Raw genomic sequence first — 18,105 nt, 5'->3', positions numbered from 1 at the left:
AGTAAATTATATTTTTGGTGTTTAATTAAGAATAAACAAAAACTCAAAGGAAAATCAATATACTTGGATAGAAATAGGAATATTGTGGATTTTTGTGGTCCAGGTATCTACTGATGTAAAAACATGAATGCAGGTCCCTTGTAAGGATCCAGAGTAGGAACTCTTCTGAATGTACTATAAGACTATGGGCATTTGTCTTCTGGCTCATCTTTGACATTCTATAAACAATTATTCTCATGGCTTGGTTCTTCATCTAGCCACTATAGCTAATATATTTGATGATTGACTTCTAGTTTTCTGCTGAAGAGGAAGGAATTAAACACCTCAGCCTATATTATTATATTGCCTAGTGTCCAGGTGCAAATTGGTTGATTGATATCATCTAAAATGACATAAACCTTTGTGCCCTACTTTATCCATAAGACATTAGTAAGAACAAGGATGATTGTAATGTATTGTACCTGATCCTTGTTAAGACATTTGTAAGAATACGGATTCATGCAACTGTTCCATAGTAGGACTTTAGTAAGAACATGGATACTTATGCAGCAGTTCCAGATAAGACACTTATGCTTGTGCTCTCATTACATAGTAATACAATACTTAGAACACGGATTCTTGTTAACCAGTTCCATAATTGGACATTACTTCGGTTTTTGCTTCTTGGTACATTATTAGTAAGAAGATCGGTGTCTGTTTTAAGATACTGGGGCTCATTTATCAACACTGGGCAAATTTGCCCTTGGGCAGTTACCTATAGCAACCAATCAGTGATTAGCTTTTTAAAGCCAGCTGCAAGTAGAACAATGAATGCAGCTATATGATTGGTTGCCAAGGGTTACTGCCCATGGGCAAATTTGCCCAGTGTTGATAAATGACCCCCATTGTGTCTAAACTCCAGGTAATATATTAACAATTAATAACTATGCTGCAATTCCTTGGTAGGACATTGTAAAGAACATGATATTACATACAGTAGATGCTTGTAGGACATTAAGAAGCATACAGATGCTTGTGCACCAGTTCCATTAATTGAAACATGGATTCTCGTCTATCAGTTCTTGGCCAGACATTAGTAAGAGTATGGATGCTAGACCTTAGCAAATGTGGAATTCTAGGTACCATTTCATTAGAAAGGCATAGATTCTGCTGTGCCAGTTTGTTCATCCGATAGTACTGGTGGTTGTTGTGAGTTCTCCATATTGACATAAAATAGTGCTTTGGCAAAATATGTTTCTTTTTTGGAAGCACATGTACATTTCAGGAAGCAAAGGATGAAGTACAATTTAGTTTTTTTGTTCAGTAGACAATTGTATATAGACATTGTTTTGTCTCTCAGAAAGCAAAGACATTTAGAACATGACATAGACTATTCCCACATTCCAAGCCCTAACACAACCAACTTTTATGGATAGTGGAAGGAAAGTAGCCAGGGTTCCCCTTACGGATTCATGTGTCATGCCCAAGCCTGACAATGTGTTTATTTGCATCCTCATTCCAATAGCTTTCGTAACATAATGGGTTTGTACACAGTGGAGTACTTAACCTGATTTATATTGATCTCAATTGCTCTCAGTTGTGCATACTTAATTCGGAGAGGTAATCAAATTGATTTCTAAGACCTACTTTGAGAAATCATACCAACGTACAAATCCACACGGCATTGCTAAATGAATTATACAAAGCGACAACATTTCAGAAAGCCCCTCAAATGGTCAATTCATTGTGTGTGTGTATTATACCAATTTTCTACATGTTTAGGTCAAATCAGACTGATTACGCCCTCACTCTCTCAGTTACAGAGACACAGAATTTTATGAAAGTACAAAAAAAAAAAAATGTTCATCCTACTCATCTGACCATCCAATTATTGGGGGTGGATGAATTTCCCTTTAGTACCAGTCCTTACAGAATCTGCTGGAAGGCAGCAGAAGAAACTTAGTTTCATCATTCTTATTACAATATGGTACATATGGCCTTAGAAATGGAGAAAACCTGCCTGTTCATGGGGTGCTTGCTGCTATTATTGTTGATGTTCTGATTGAACCTCTAGCCCCGTGATTGGATCAGCCTGATTAGCCAAGTCAGGCAAAGCTCCTTTTTGTTTTGCATCATCCAGCTCTTTCCCCCACTACAAAATATACTGATAGGTTGGCTAGTACCTGCATTTACTGACCCTAGTAGTTGTTAGATTGTAAGCTCAAATGATGTGACATGGTCCCTGCAAACTATTTTGTATTATGAAAGCTCTGCTCACGAAACATTGGCAGTCTAAAATCTTTGCCGGAATCTCTGCTATGCTTGTGCTGATAACACAGAACCAGACTAATGTAGGTATACGGAAAATGACTTTAATCTCTATCTGATATCTCCTGAAATGTCTTTCTGCAAGTCATCTGGCATGCTCAGGGGGATCGGCTCTTGACAGAGAGTCAGAGGAGCATGATTCATTACCCCAAAGAGATACCCAGAGAGTTATGATTGATGGAGCTCTCCCACTTGCCTCTGTGGTTCGGAACAATGTGATCATTAATGGAAGGCTGCCTGAGAGAAGCGCTTTGTAACTCATCAAGGTTACACTGGGCATCTAGCGCTCATGAAATACGCCTTGCTCTCTGCATTAGGTATCTAATGACTACAGCTTTACCGGAAACTGCATATGTTATATATCCTTTTACATATCCTTTAGAGCAGGGATGTCAAACCTGAAGCCTTTTAGGTTACTAAAGTTGATATAGCAGGAACAGGAGGTGTGACTCTTCTTCACTTCCTTATCTGCCAATGCTCATGTTCTGGCCAACATGGGTCATTGACAGGTGAAATTTAAAATCTGGTCGATCCCTGAACTGACTAATATCCGTAGTACATAGATATTTCCTGAAGTGCAGCAAGTTGTGAGCTAGGAGGACATTAAGATGGTGAGCAGAAGGCTGTTGTTACTGGTCAGTGGTGGACAAGGGAGCGGGCAGGAGCAAGAGGAACTTGCCTTGGTCACTAGTACCCCTTGCCCTATATGGGCAAGACAAACCCCAGTCAAGTCAATTGGAAGTAATGGGAAGTATCTTCAGAGGGTAGTGGGCATTCTGATCTCCCCCTGTGCAACAGGCTTTAGACTTACCCAGTTACCCCCTAATTACAGTACTGTCCTATTTTCAGAATTCTGTACAGTGATTAAGGGAAGTCTAGTTCTTCCACTAGCTAACAAAGCCCAACCCCCATGTAATATGTATATATATATATATGCAATGTACATGTTTCTATATAATTTGTGAACAAGTCCTGTAGGACAAGATACAAACTATTTTCAAGCAACATACAAAATATCAGATTTTAATTCTATATTTTTTTTTCTTTTCATATTTTCATATGATGTTACTGCGCAGCACCAGAATTCTCCGCTATCTTGCAGTCCTGTAAGTGTTTAATCTTGTCATACCAGGTTCTTGTTGTGGGGTACACCTGGGGTGGGATGTGGCAGACACCATTATGAAGGGGCAGATTTATAGATATGATACAGTGGATATGCTATTTACACACTGTTGGACACAATATTGTGCTACAATGAATGTCTTTAAAGGATATCTGACTTGGGGAACTTGAGAACCATCACAGCATGTTGTAATTGTGCTTTAAATGATTATACCTCATTCCCATCAGTCCCTACCCAATTGGAACTTACGATCTAAGGTTCCAATCACATTCACACACTCAATAGGGTCAGTCTTATCAGGAGCCAATTAATTATGTTTTAGGGTGTGGGAAAAAACAGAGAACCCATTTGATAGCCCAAAATTTTAAATATTGTTGACTAATGACTGCCAACAGCTGCACGTTTTGGGTCCAACAGTCCATCGGATAACAAATTGGGCTGAGGCTCTTCATTCGTCCAATCAAGCAGATAAATAAAATAAGGCTATCAATGTGGTGGTCAAGTTTTCCTTCATCCAAATTACTTTCCTGTGGTGCAATCAACCCATGCAGATCCACATTCTACTTGCCTTTCCCATTGTTAAAGGCAAGAAAGGGGTATTCCACTAAACACCTACATGTAAAAGTAAAAACGGGTGGAACCACTAAGGTCATGGCGATGTGGGTAAAATTCCAAAAAGCCTTTCAATAGGTAAAAAGCCTTATAAAAAAAAATAAAGGATTCTTGTGACACCCCATTCATTTAGAATTAAATAACCAATCCAGAAATGAAAGATAAATTCTGACTTTGGGAGGAGGTTGTGACTGATAGGTTCTGTTGATAGCCAAGGACACCAGGAATGGGGTAACAGTAGACCACCAGCAGAGAATATAATACAGATAAGAATAGGAAATATAGAAGCAATATGAGAGAAATAGTAATGTGGATGGACATAGGAAAATCACTGCCATATGCAGAAAAAGTTTTTGGTTCCTAGACACCTTAATCCCCATTCTATTTCACCAAAATACTAACTAAATACCTTCAGAGGTTCCTGCAGTTTCCAGAAAACCCGAAAATGCTACTCTAGAATCAGATGAAGTTGGGCGGGGAGTTTCAAAATTCTGATGCTGCTGTCCCAAATATTGGACCTATGTGCTAAAAGTAGCAAGACACACAGTAGGGTTGGGACTTTACAGATGTTGACTATGTCCTTGTGAAGTGAGGGACTTTGAGAAGTAGTGCAGAGCTTATCAGTCTTCATTTCAAAGGCAAATCAAACGTTCTACTTGGTTCCATTAAAATCAGCCAGAGCATAATGATTTGCGTGTGATCTGACTGGTGGGTCTCGTGGAAATTTGCCCGTTAATCCATTCAAATCAATTTACAGGTTGAAAAGCATGTTAGTAACATCTTTGTCTCATGACTAATTTCACTAAAAGGATTTGCTAAGCTGCAGTTCTGGCTCAAATCAATAAAACTTACCTTGGAAACAGCTTTGTACAGAGAGCATGCCAGTAATTTGACCACAAAGTTAGTGGGATAATTTTGGCCTTTTGCTAGAGGTTTTCCTTATAATTAACTTTTATCATATCTGGCCATACACAGGAAGATCAAACTCATAACCCCATAAGGTCTTTAGTTATCCTTAGTTGGCCTATGCACAGTCAAGAAAGAATAAGGTGGTTGTCAATGTCAACCCATATAAATGGGCACCCAAAGATGTAGACATTGTCACTGTAAGACAGCTGAACATAGACATCAATTTGAGTCATCAATTTGCATGTTTGGGTTCATTTTTTCATCTTGGTCAGTACAATTTTCAAATAGGGAATAAATGGTGCCATGGTATTTATTTTGTTATTACTTTTTCTCAAAGGGCCCTCTCTGGTGCTTAGGTCCTCCAGTTTCCCTGTTTTCTATAAAATCAAGCCTTAGGTATTTGGCAAAGCAATTCCATTAACCCTTTTGTTTAAGACAAACATACCCACATAACCATAAAACCATGCAGCAGAGAGAGAGAGATATCTCTTTTATGGCGTAGCTATTATTATCACATATTTATAGGCGCCAAGAATATTCCATTAGGGCTGAGCAAATGGCAGAAGGCACAACCTTACTCAAATGCCAACAAATACAAATGGCTTTGCTTGTTATAGCTTGTAATGTGCATTCGCACAAATAGATAAAGAGAACTTTAAAAATGTGCTGGCATAGCATGGCTATAAATTCCCTGCCAAGATGATATTTGGATACAGTCATGTATAAAGGCCTTGTTTATCTCTGCTGTAACTGCATCGAGCGTGTGGTTTTGTGCAGAGCAGCTTGCTTGGGTGCCATGTAGGCTGAACTTTTTGATCCTTGGCTTCTATGTAATTGTGTGTGTTTGTATGTGTGTACATATGTTTACAGGTTATATGTGAAAAAATAATTCCTATATATAAGGGTCTATATCTGGGAGCAAAACTTTAATTCCCTTAAAAGGACACAGTATGATTAGATGTTTCTTCAAAGTTTTCCTTAATGCAGGAGATTACATACACTGGGTAAATTCCATTTACAGCCCCTTTTGGCCTCTCCCCGTCACCCACCTATAACAATAAAGGCCACATTCTTCGGCTGATAGAAAAAGCCCAGTTATGATTTCTTATAATGGAAATAAAATAAAATAGAAGCACAGTAGGAGGGATAAGGAGGCTTCTGGCCAGCCCCCCTGCTTAGGCAGGTAGACAACTTTCTTCTATGAGATCAACTGATCCCATGTCATTAGAGTGATAATGAGCCAGTCCTAATATTATGGCAAAAATAGATTTTGCAGTAGCAATTGCATGTATCTTGACTCCTAATCCCAGGTCATACATTAGTACAGTCAAACCCAGATAAAGGGGGGGGAAGTATAATCGGGGGCCACGTTAAAAAAATGGGGTACGTAAAATCAGGGGTTCCCAGTAAAAATGTATAACATTTTTTAAAAAAAAGACAAAATGTGTGAAAAGTAACATTTAAGTGGGATAAATTAAGGCTTTTAGGGATAATGGGCCAAAATTATTATGTAAAATGAGTGAAACCCAGTTTAAAATCGGAGAAATTCCCATTATAATGCACTAGCGAATGAAGGGGGAGTTAAAAACAATAGAAAACCTGGATATAAAATCCAGGAAATCATAAATTGATGGACCTTAATGTCAGGGTTTGACTGTACAACTTCTGTTTGGAAGAATTTCTTGTATTTGGATGATTATTTTGTAAAAATATCAAAATGGCAGTGAACCGACTAGAAAAAATGGGCCTATGTCCTCTCTATTAGGAAAGAAGGAAGTTTATCAATTTTTCATTGTGCTGCTCTTATTGGTTAATATTGGCACGTTATTGACAAAACATTATTTTAACCAACTTTTCTTGTCTGCCTTTATCAAAGCATGCAAACGCAAGGAACAGGAACCGAACAAAGACCGAAATAGCGCCCAAAAGAAGTCCCGTCTAGTTTTCACAGATCTCCAACGCAGAACGCTATTTGCCATCTTTAAAGAGAACAAGCGTCCGTCCAAAGAAATGCAGATCACCATCTCCCAGCAGTTGGGCTTGGAACTCAACACAGTCAGCAACTTCTTCATGAACGCCAGGAGGCGAAGTCTAGAGAAATGGCAGGACGATCTAAGTACAGGGGGAAGCTCTTCAAACTCCAGCACTTGTACCAAAGCATGAGGGGTAAAGGCTTCGAAATGGGGCACAACTCAACTGTAACCAAAAAAAAGAAGACCATCTTTATATAATTTTTTTTTTGGTGACTGCGGGGCTATTCACTGGTGAAAGTTAATAAGGAGTCATTAAACCTCCTTTTCCTTTATTGTGCTGCCAAAGGCACACTCCATCTGCTGCTTAGAGCCACATTTTTTGTGAGGCACCTGTAGCACAACAGCAATATCTATGCCTCTGTGTTGGGTGGTCGGTGCAAGGTCTTTGCAACACCCAAGACCTCTTTGCACTGTCCCACCACTACGAGGCATTTTACACAAACAGGTTAAAGAAGGGTACCTGCGTTTTGCCGCATCAAACTATATCCAGAATCCATAGCACAAAAAAACCAAAGATATAATGAACCACAACCTCATAACACAGTGCCCCCCCCCCAGCACAAATCCTTAACCCTGGTGGTTTCAAAGAACATCTCTATTTTTGTTGCTTCCAAAAAGGTTTCATCTAGTTTTACAATATATTTTACAGTCTTTATATTATTTTTTACCAAATGTCTAAACTTAGATGCCTCTCAGATACAGTTTTGTGATGTAAAAGTACAGTTTGAAGCACAAAGTATAATATATAAAGATACAAATAGATATATAATCGACAACTTGAATCCAGCCACATTCCATACGTTTGTACATAGTGTAGACATGCGCTCAGGAGGTCACTCTATGTGGGCATCAGAAACAAAAAGGGTAATTTCATGTTCTCTGTGGATCTATTTTGTCAGATAACGTGGAGGTTGTTGTATTATTCACTTGACCATGAAAGGGTGTTGAATATGGCAAATGACCAAAGAATTGACTTACTAATCTTGGGGGACATCTTGTCCAAATTTTAGTAAATCAAAGCCACCACTTACCATTTTCAATACACCAATATTTGTCTATACTGGGAACATCGCTGTCTAAGGATAAGCCTTGTTCCCAAACCTTACAGCACACCAAAGAAAAAAATATAACCAAAGAATGTAGAACAGCATGTTTTACAACCCAAACGCATAGTGTGTTTGCTTCACCATTCAGAGGTCTGGATAGTTTACAACATTATAAATATATATGTGTGTGTGTGTGTGTATGTGCGAAGAATATTTACGATATTTCATTTTTGCTAGTATTCATGTTCATTTCACACTGCCGTACAATTGGCACAGCCATTCAACATGGCTGCTGTTCTTCCAAGAGATAATGTTTGTGGTTGGTTTCTGTTTTGTTCACCAGTGAATTGCCCCTCATAGTATACCTGGGTCTGTGTTCCAAGCCAAAGGCTATAATAATTTGTTAAAGACATTCAAGACTTTTTTTTATGTACCACTTAATTGAAACCAAAGAAACTTTTTTCTGCACCTACTTCTTCTGCAAACAAACTGTTCCATTAAGAAAAGGAAGCACGTCAGGAAAACTACTAACACACACTGTGTTTGGACAAACGTATTCAGGAAGCAGATCTTGAAGAAAAAGGGTTGGCAAGGGTGAAAAGGCAAAGCGAATACTGCAGGATGCTGTTGCTGCTTCATTTGACAACTCACTTAGTTCTCTTAAAGTTGAAGATTGTCTTTATTTTGTGCCTATGCAGTTTTTTTTTTCTTCAAAGAAAACAAAGGGACAGAGCAACCAAAACCTCAATAGCTACAGTACCAAAGAAGAGGATTCTCAATAGCTTTCTTTTTCAGATCATACATTCTTCTTGCACGGCTAAGCACGTACAGTATCACCATCAGGTTTTTATTTTTATTTCTTAATGATAATTGTTAATTTCATGGAAAGTTCACACAATGCATATTCCCAGGATTTAACTGGCTACAAACACAAGATGTTGGGATACTCGAAAATATTTGTGTGCAGAATGTTTTGTTTGGTCAAATAAGGTTTTTGGATTCGGGTCATTGCACAGAATGATTATTCACGATAACAATAAGTAAAAGGGGAAAGTTTGAGTGGAACTAATTGTTAAGCAAATTGTATTCCTTTAAAAGCTATTTGGTATTTACAAAAAAAATTGGTGTGGATTTTTTTTCTACTCGCTATTTGGCCATAATCAACTACACCAGTTCAAAAGTATTTACAAACAAGTTCCGACCATTATTGTAGCACTGACCCCATTTTTATTCTGGATTAATTTATTGGGACACATTTCTGAGAAGCACAAGAGTTATAGTCAGCTCCCTTCCCCAGTTGCAGAAACCTCCAATTTTGAATTCAGGGAAAAGCCCCATCTAACCCTTTCTGGAAGGTTGGACAGCTACAAGCTGAAGAGCTGGCACATATAGCATGGCCAGCACTTTATATCGAGCTCTGGAATTGGGAAGAGGTTCCAATTACTGCCTTTAGAGCAATACTACGTATCCCAACATCTTCTGTTTTTACGGGGAGTCTACATCATGGGCACATCCTAGATAAATTCAACTTTCAAGAAACTATGTATATTATTCAATCCCTTGAGTGTCAAAAAGTTCATCTAAGGCACCGAGACCTTTCTGGCATCCAAGAGGCCAATCATCAGTGGAAGAACAAAGAATGTGTTAATTACTATGGTTGAATAGCTTTATTCTCAATCTATTTTTACCTAAAGCTCAATCCAAAGAGAACGATGAAACCAGCACAAGCAAATCTAGCTCCTACATATGTAATAGTCACCTCTTGCTACCAAAAGGAACTAGGCTGGGGTGACCACTATGGCAAAAAAAATGCTGTTTGCTTGTTATACTTTTTTGTTAACATTGTTATTCATGTTTTATTGGCTGTATTGGCTAATATTTATTTATTCCTTAACAGAATCTAATATAATAATAATTTAATGTAAAACTGCTCAATATTTTTAATGATTTACCCTCCCCCTTTTTGCCCAATCTCATTTGTTTGAATCCAAAGTATAATTAACTTATTATAATTAGAGTAATACACTCTTGCTTTTTCTCCAGTTATTTAATGTAATTTTTGATTGAATTTGTTATTGATTACTTATTTATCAAGGTTAAAGGATTACAGCATCAGAGATGCTCTTTTGTTAGACTATGTATCTTTGCTTTACAAAGCAGCCAAATTCTGTTACATATGTTGAGAAAAAAAGCAGGTTATGGGAAAAAAAACAGTTTTCAAAAATGTATTTAATTTTACAATGGTACTTTTTGTATGATCTGTAATTAAATTATTTAAGTTTACTCCTGTTTGTGTTGAAAAAAACGGAGATGAGAAACATCCAATAATTTTGACCTTTTATGTCACAGTGCGACTTATTTATTTAATTTATTGGGCATCCACTGGAACGGTGCGATTGTATAGTTTATATTTTTATTTAAATCAACCAAAGCACTACAATTTTTTTTATGTTACTTTTTTTGGCTGATCAGAACAACAGAGCGACATATGTGGACAAGCATTCATCATGACTCTGGGGTTGTACATTTGGAATACAAATTTACACTACTGTTATTGCTCACCAAAGATTTTGCTTGAAACTTTTGTGGCTTCTAATACGAGCTTGGAAAATGCGACAAGGAAAAAAAAAGACATTCCAAACCAAAAAAAGAGAGAAGGATTAAAAAAAAACCCTTAAAACTAGCTGCTTCCAAGAATGAACTATGTGTGTAATGGAAAAAAACTAAAATGGAAAAATAATTTCTATTCCAAGTGAGAACCAAAAATAGGCTACCTCACTGACTTTTTTCCTTTTGTAATTTTAATCGTGTTGATGATACCAAAGATACCAAAGATTTGTTTTAGTGTGCGGTCTGCTGCTTGCATCTGCCTCTTTCCTGGAACCTTCACTCCTTTGGTTAAAGAGAGGACTAACATGCATGGCAGTGGATTGTGTTTCTGCTCTCTCTTGGACAAAAGGAGCTCATCTTTCTTTATAAATATACAGCTGAAGCTCAGATAGCCCAAAGAAAAGTCTGTGTGGAATTGGCTTATTGACCTGAGAGTGTTTTTTCTGTGTGTATGTCAAGTTCACAAGGGAGCAAAGCAAGGTGTTGCAGGTCAAGGGAGACCTCAATAGATGTATCTGGATACACAAATAGAGGATTTATTGGTGCTAGAGTATTTGATCAAATATTTAAAATTCACATTATACTGTATCCCAATGTTTGATCACTGCCTGGTAGAAGGGTCTATATGACAAAGAGGTGACCTTCTGTCTCCCAACAGTGGTGAACCATTGAATGTTACCTTCATTCAAAGACAATGCACTTTTTCTATCCGTAGAAAAAACACCAAGAATGTTTGTGAATTGCTTCCCATTCCAGACATTGGGAATCAAGAGGCTTAAGGTCCATGGGTGCAATAATCATCTGGAAACGTAGACAGCTATGTTTTCGATGAAAATTGCATCAATGTGCAGTGAGCCTTGCCTTGACTAGAATAGGAAGGTATTTATATAGCTATACATTTTTCTAATCCAGAGTCAACGTAGTTGATATTATTGAACCTGGAGTTACTTTTTTTCTGAAGATGCAAAAACTTAAGAACTTATTCTGTATGGCATCAAAAATGTTTAGCCAATGTACACAGACAATAAGAATTCTCTACCCTACTGTGACAGAGCATAACTGGGAGCTAACCCTTGGACTTGAAACACATTGCTTTGACTAGTCTTTATGATTTGTTGAATATTGTAAATTTTTACCTGTCTAGAACTGGGACAATATGCCATGTTTATAAGTAGGGGTTTTTTTTCCAAGTATTTATATAGGCAGTAGAGTATAAGAGCATTTGATTATCTGTTTTTTTTTTTCATTTATACATATGAGTGGGATGTGCAGTACTACTTGCCTTGGCCAAAGGTGCCCATATATAGGAAGACAGTAGCTGTCAAGTTCTTCCATTCTATTGACTAAATCATCAGCCTCTTGACCCATGTATGAGCTCAACCGAACCCTTACTCCACTGATATTTAATTAATCACATTTCGCTTAGGTCCCATTGTCCATGGGTTGTATTAGATGGTAAATGGTGGATATAGACAAATAGTACAATCTGGCGAAACAAACACTTTTGGTCTATGACCAAGTCAAGGCAATCTTCATAGACGCAGACACCAACCTCATCATGTCTATGACCTGATAGAAGAAGCTGTTAGTTGAGTGTCTACAGAGAATACTAAGGGTTTATCTTTGTTGATGCAAATAGTATGGCCTTTCCCATGTATAAATGTAAAAAAAAGTTGAAATAAAACTTCTTTTGTTGGAAAATAGATGAATATAATCCTTAGTTTTGAACAGGGCCTATTGTCTCTTGAAAGGGACACTAACTACCTTGGTAACAGCTCTTGACCTTGCCTTTTCCTCACAGAGTATTCCATAACCATGGGACCAGTGCCTTGCTTAAACCAAAGCAGCAACTTCATCAGTCCAGAAGTAGCCAAGTTCCGTCTTGTCCCCCCGATCCCCTGCTGTGAATACCTCGGCATTGACTGATGCTTTGGCATGTCCGCTCTTTGTAACTGTGGTGCTTTACTACACCCTCTTGCATAGAACAACATTTCTTAAAGTAAAAATACCAAAGGTCCCCTTACCCTAATCCCTTTTTTCCAGGGCATGAGTTTCTAAGGACTGCAGGGGCCCCTCATAATAGGGGAAAGGATTTGACATCCATCAGTAATATCCAACTTGCAGCCAACCCAGTTGATTTCGGAGGGCTTCATCATCCTTGATGGATAAATACAAAAAGTATTTTGTAATTGTATCTACTGTTATAGGCCCAGGGTGAATACCCCCACTCCAGCACCCTAAAAGCGGCCCTGCACTTTCATGTTTTGCTTCTTTGTAAATATATGGCTTTTTCTTGTTTTTTGTACGTTCACGGTTTGAAAGCTTTAATCTGAAACAGGCAGAGCGGCGGCAGACCGTACAATTCCTTACCGAATTTTCTCAGATATACCTCATAGATACTAGTGGTTAGAGTAATGTTATTATAGCGTATGTAATATATTGTTCACTGTTTCTTTTAGTAACTGTGATTTAAGAGATAAAAGGAAAGCTTTATACGTTCTAGGTTGTGCTTTTGTATTAGTGCAGAAGGTGCGCTCATCAATTGAAATGACATGCGTTGTTCTGTTGGGGGGGGAATTCATTTTTTAATCTTATTTATTAGGGATCGGGGAGCGTTGCAGAATGAAGCTAAAGTTTACAATTTCCTATTTGTTTGTTTGTGTTGCTGATGAAACAATCTGTATTAACGTCTTTTAATGCCTGAGTGGGGTGGAGGGTGGCGTTGCTGAGCAGGGCACCCACTTGCGCTCTGGCCCAAAAGAATCGAATTTGCTTTGTTGAGAAAATGATATTTTACCCTGTTTTGTGATTTGGAAGTTGTTCTGTATTAAAATCAGGGTTCAACAAGCAGAGCTATGATTTAATGCCAGTACCGGTAACCTTCCTGCCTCTAGATGTTGTTGGACTACAAAGCTCCACATCAGCTGGTTGGTTCTGAGAGTTGCAGTTCTGTAGCATTCGGACACCAGCAGGTTGTCCATCATTATTTTAATGCATGGGGAAGACATTAATAGTAGAAGCATCATTTATTGTGGGGCCAAATGGCAACATTTTTAAATAAATCCCATTCTTTTCTCCAATTAAACTTATTTCAGCTTTGGAACCTGTTATATTATTTGTTTTTTTTTTTAACACATTATCAATTTGTGCACTGCTAATAAATTCTGTTTGAAACAACAATACCATCTTCTGATCAGTTTGGCTGCTCACTAACTTCCTTTACTGACCTAACAATGAGAGGGTTATTTATTAAAGTCTAAATGCCAAAAACTCCAAAAATTTTAGTTTTTAGTGCCAGAAAAAACTCACATTTTTAAGATTTATTATACCCCAAGAATGGAAAAAGTGTGAATCTGAATATCCAGCATCTCAGACCTACCGAGGTTGTATATAAGTCAATGGGAGAGGTCCCTATCCTATTTGGAAGTTTCTGTGGTCTGCGCTGGAATTAGCCTTGAAAATCCAAACTATTCAGGCAGAAATCCAAAAAAATCGAGTGATTCAGGAAAAAACTCGGAAAAAAAATCATACGATTCGGATTATCGTTAGATTTTTTTGTGTTTGTCCCCGATTCAATTAAATCATGCTTTTTAAATAATAAATAAGGTCCTATTGTGGATTCTAGTTTGGTCGATTTTTTATTTAATTCAGTTTTTCTATTCGAATTTTGATAGATAAGGCCCCCTACTTAAAATTAAATTGAAATTAAAATGGATTTAGTATGATGGAGATACAGGTATTATAGGACAATTGGCATTTGGCCTCCATATTTTGTAATTTATTGTGTTTTTTCAATTATTTCCATTTTTGTCGTGTAGCTGTCAGGCTTTGAATCGTAGTAGCTGTTTGGTTTCTAAGGCTTAATCACCATAACAGCCAGGCCACAGTTAGAAACTAAGAATGGATAATGATTAAAAAAAAGCATAGGCATATAAGCAATAAAAATAAATCTGAAGCCCCGCAATCTATCTGGGGTTTTTTTTTTTGGTTGCCGGGGTCAGTGAACCTAACAACCGATGCAGATGCAGGTCAGGCAGACTAATAATTCAATAAACATATAATATTGTAAAGTTGAGCTTCAAGATATCTCAATATACCGATGTCTTTGTCCTATTCATAGTTAATTCCAAGATGGAAGATGGTGCATGCCAATATATAGCGAGATATATTGGGAATAATGTGATAATAGAAGTTGACAAGGAGTCCCAAGAGTTGTGAGTATCCTGTAATGGTGCTTAGTGATGTCATCAGTTATAATCAGTGCTTAGTGATGTCATTCTTATCACATGACTCAATAATGGAGACATTCTTTTAAAATGGGAGGATAATGGAAGTCATTAAGGAATTGCGGGACCTGTATAAAGGCACTCGGGCTTATTCAGTCAATTACATCATTACGCACTGATTTTAACTGATGACATCACTAAGCGACATTTGTAAGGATATATTTTACATGATATTCACAGCTATTGAGTATTATATAGTGAATAAAGTACCCCCTATTGTAAAATATAAGGATAAGTCACCGAGGAGTTCCATGACCATATAAAATATACATTATAATATTACATTATACAAGTCACGGAACTCAGAGTTTACTTCTAATATCCTCATATTTTCCAACAACTTTACTTATTATAGTACATAGGTTTTAGTGAGTCATGTGACCAAACTTACATCACTACTCACCGTTTATAACCGATGACATCAGCAGTCACCGTTTAGAAGGTTATCATTTATAGGATATTCATGGCTTTTGTGTAATATATACAGTTAATGATCAGGTTCCAAAGCTGACATGAGTCTACTGGAGTATGTTGATTCAAGACTGGAGTTGAACCAGGCAATTCTCTCCTTCACTGTTCCTTCTGATTTCTCTACTTTCCTTACCAATCATTGGTTGTACACAATCCTCTTCAGACACCGTCTACTGTCCCGTTCTATGTTTTGTGGAATCAGATTTGGAAAAAAAATAATAATAAAAATAGAAAAAAACTAGTGAATATGGAAACTGCACCCAATGGTTCAGTCAAATCAACAGCTAACAATACCAAAGTTCTGCACAGGGTAAGAAGAGAAGTGTTTGCCCTATGCAGATGTACGTCAGCCCAACACTGTTACCGTTATCAATGTTACCGCAAAAACCCAGGGGCGTGTAATCAGCAACTAAAGGTCTTGTAACCCATAGCAACCAATCAGCTATTGTGGGAACCTACATCTGATTGATTTTTTCCATGGGTGCCTTGACCTGGAGCTGCAATTATATCACCCACTGTATGTGCAATTATTGTTTTATGTTGACATATTTAATAACCGCAATCGTTTCTTTAATAAGATCCAATGCTCCAATATTTCCAGATCAGTAACACCAAAGAGTGACGGCTTATCTGTTATTTCAGATTTTTCAGGAGACTTAAATAAAGTTTATATAAACAAGCGACTGCATAGCTATGGGAGTTGGGTTGCCACCTGTCCGGTTTTGACCAGAAGGGCTGTCCGGATCAAAACTGCCTGTCCGGGTTTCCAAATTAGGAAAACCGTGCAGGATTTCCTATGATTGACGTGGCGTCGGAAAATCAACATAGCCCTGCTCCTGACATCATGACCCGCCCCTGCAGCATCAATCACCCGCCCCCCATTATGTCACGGCTCCACCCCCTGCCCAGGGGGCAGAAGGTGGCAACCCATATAAGGGAGCAGCCATTCAGGTTAAAATGGGGTAATAGGCTTTACTTATACCTAAATAGCAGCCTATTTATATAAACTATATTTAAGCCTATGAAGCAAAGACACAATTTATAGTATTATATTAAAATGTGTATAAAGCCCATTTTAGTGTTACGGATCCTTTACCCTAGAAATTCCAGCAGCATCTACACAAGCCCTGGAATTCCCCGTTTTTGCCATAGACACCCGTGACATATACAGGTATGGGATGCATTATCCGGAAACCCGTTATCCAGAAATCTCCTAATTATGGAAAGGCCATCTCCCATATACTCCATTTTATCCAAATAATCCAATTTTTTAAAAACAATTTCCCTTTTTCTCTGTAATAATAAAACAGTACAGGTATAGGACCTGTTATCCGGAAACTTGTTATCCAGAAAGTTCCAAATTACAGAATGAACATAGACTTCATTATAATCCAAATTTTTCTTTCTTTTCAATTATGTTTATTTGTACCAAATTTTTAAAAACGATTTCCTTTTTCTCTGTAATAATAAAACAGTAGCCCAACTAAGATATAATTAATCCTTATTGGAGGCAAAACCAGCCTATTGGGTTTATTTAATGTTAACATGTTTTTCTAGTAGACTTAAGGTATGAAGATCTAAATTACTGAAAGATCCATTATCCAGAAAGCCCCAGGTCCCGAGCATTCTGGATAACAGGTCCCATACCTGTACTTGTGAGTGAAAGCCAATAAGTTTGCCAAAGAACATTCTGTTGGTAAAAGGACTTGTCAGTAGCACTAGTATTGAAGATACATTAAAGGGGGAGTGGGAAGGGGAATTATTTTGTAAAATGATAAAAACAACCATTTTGGTTCCTGTCGTTGATTTCTGGAGCTGTAACCCATCAAACCAATGCCCCAATATTCAAACAAGACGGGACGTCAGTCTTGTTTTTTATTTGTTTGTTTTGTTTTATATGCCAAAGAACCCATTTTCCTTATTTTGCCAAATAAACCAACTTTTTTTTCACTCAATATTTATACCTTTTTACTTTGCCTGGGGCTGCCTGGGTTCTCTGTGTTTTCTGTCTTTTAAAACTGAAAATGTTTTTTTTTTATAATGTTTTTGCCAAATTCATTTCTGTTATATTTGCCAATTGTACTTATTGCCTTCTGTTCTCAAGCCAATGGGAATGTCATGACTTTTTTTTTTTTTTTTTTTAAAAAAAACTTTTTTTAAAAAAATATGTATTATTGGGAAATCAATACGAACAAAGAAAACAGTGTTTTTTTTAATCCTATATTGTATTAAATCTGTGGGTCATCTTGTATATGAAAGTCAGACGATACGATGTGTGTTGAGAAAATCATATTACTCTGATTAAATATGACAGTTCTTACAAAAATGTTTTTTTCTTCCAATTATTACCTCTTTATTGTGATAAAAGCTGAGGAAATTGCCAGTTGAATGCACAGAATGTTTCTACTTTGAGTGTTGGCATTTGTACATAGTGGAGTTGGCTACAATAGTCCTGGCATCAGATACGGGGATCTCCATTGTAAGCAGCAGTTCTGCCGTGCTTTATGGCTGAGATTCTAGCTATCTGTATAACAGAACATTCTGTCCCAGTGGCTGCACAGATTCTATCTTATCCCCATTGTAAGCAACAGTACCACCCTGCTTTATGGCTGAGATTCTAGCTATCTGTATACCCATTCCTATGTATAACTACCAGAAAAAAAATCTTCTGTGCATTCAATGTGCCCCCTCACACACAGAGGTCATAC

General features: G+C 37.4%; 1 protein-coding gene across 2 annotated transcripts in view; it reads left to right on the top strand.

Annotated features, from left to right (window-relative positions):
• onecut2.L (one cut homeobox 2 L homeolog) overlaps positions 1-16,669 on the top strand; it is a 37,373-nt gene extending 20,704 nt beyond the window's left edge. The window contains exons 2-3 of one of the 2 annotated variants that reach the window (XM_018266755.2): positions 3,384-3,413; positions 6,828-16,669. In XM_018266755.2, the coding sequence (XP_018122244.1) occupies positions 3,384-3,413; positions 6,828-7,114 (317 nt within the window). In that variant the 3' untranslated portion in view covers positions 7,115-16,669. The remainder of the gene's footprint in view (positions 1-3,383; positions 3,414-6,827) is intronic. The other variant, XM_018266762.2, reaches the window with a different exon arrangement.
• The last annotated feature ends 1,436 nt before the right edge of the window (positions 16,670-18,105 follow it).

This window comes from Xenopus laevis, chromosome 1L (genome assembly GCF_017654675.1).
Source record: "Xenopus laevis strain J_2021 chromosome 1L, Xenopus_laevis_v10.1, whole genome shotgun sequence".
In the NCBI taxonomy this organism is placed as follows: domain Eukaryota; kingdom Metazoa; phylum Chordata; class Amphibia; order Anura; family Pipidae; genus Xenopus; species Xenopus laevis.
This window is presented reverse-complemented; position numbering and strand designations above follow the sequence as displayed.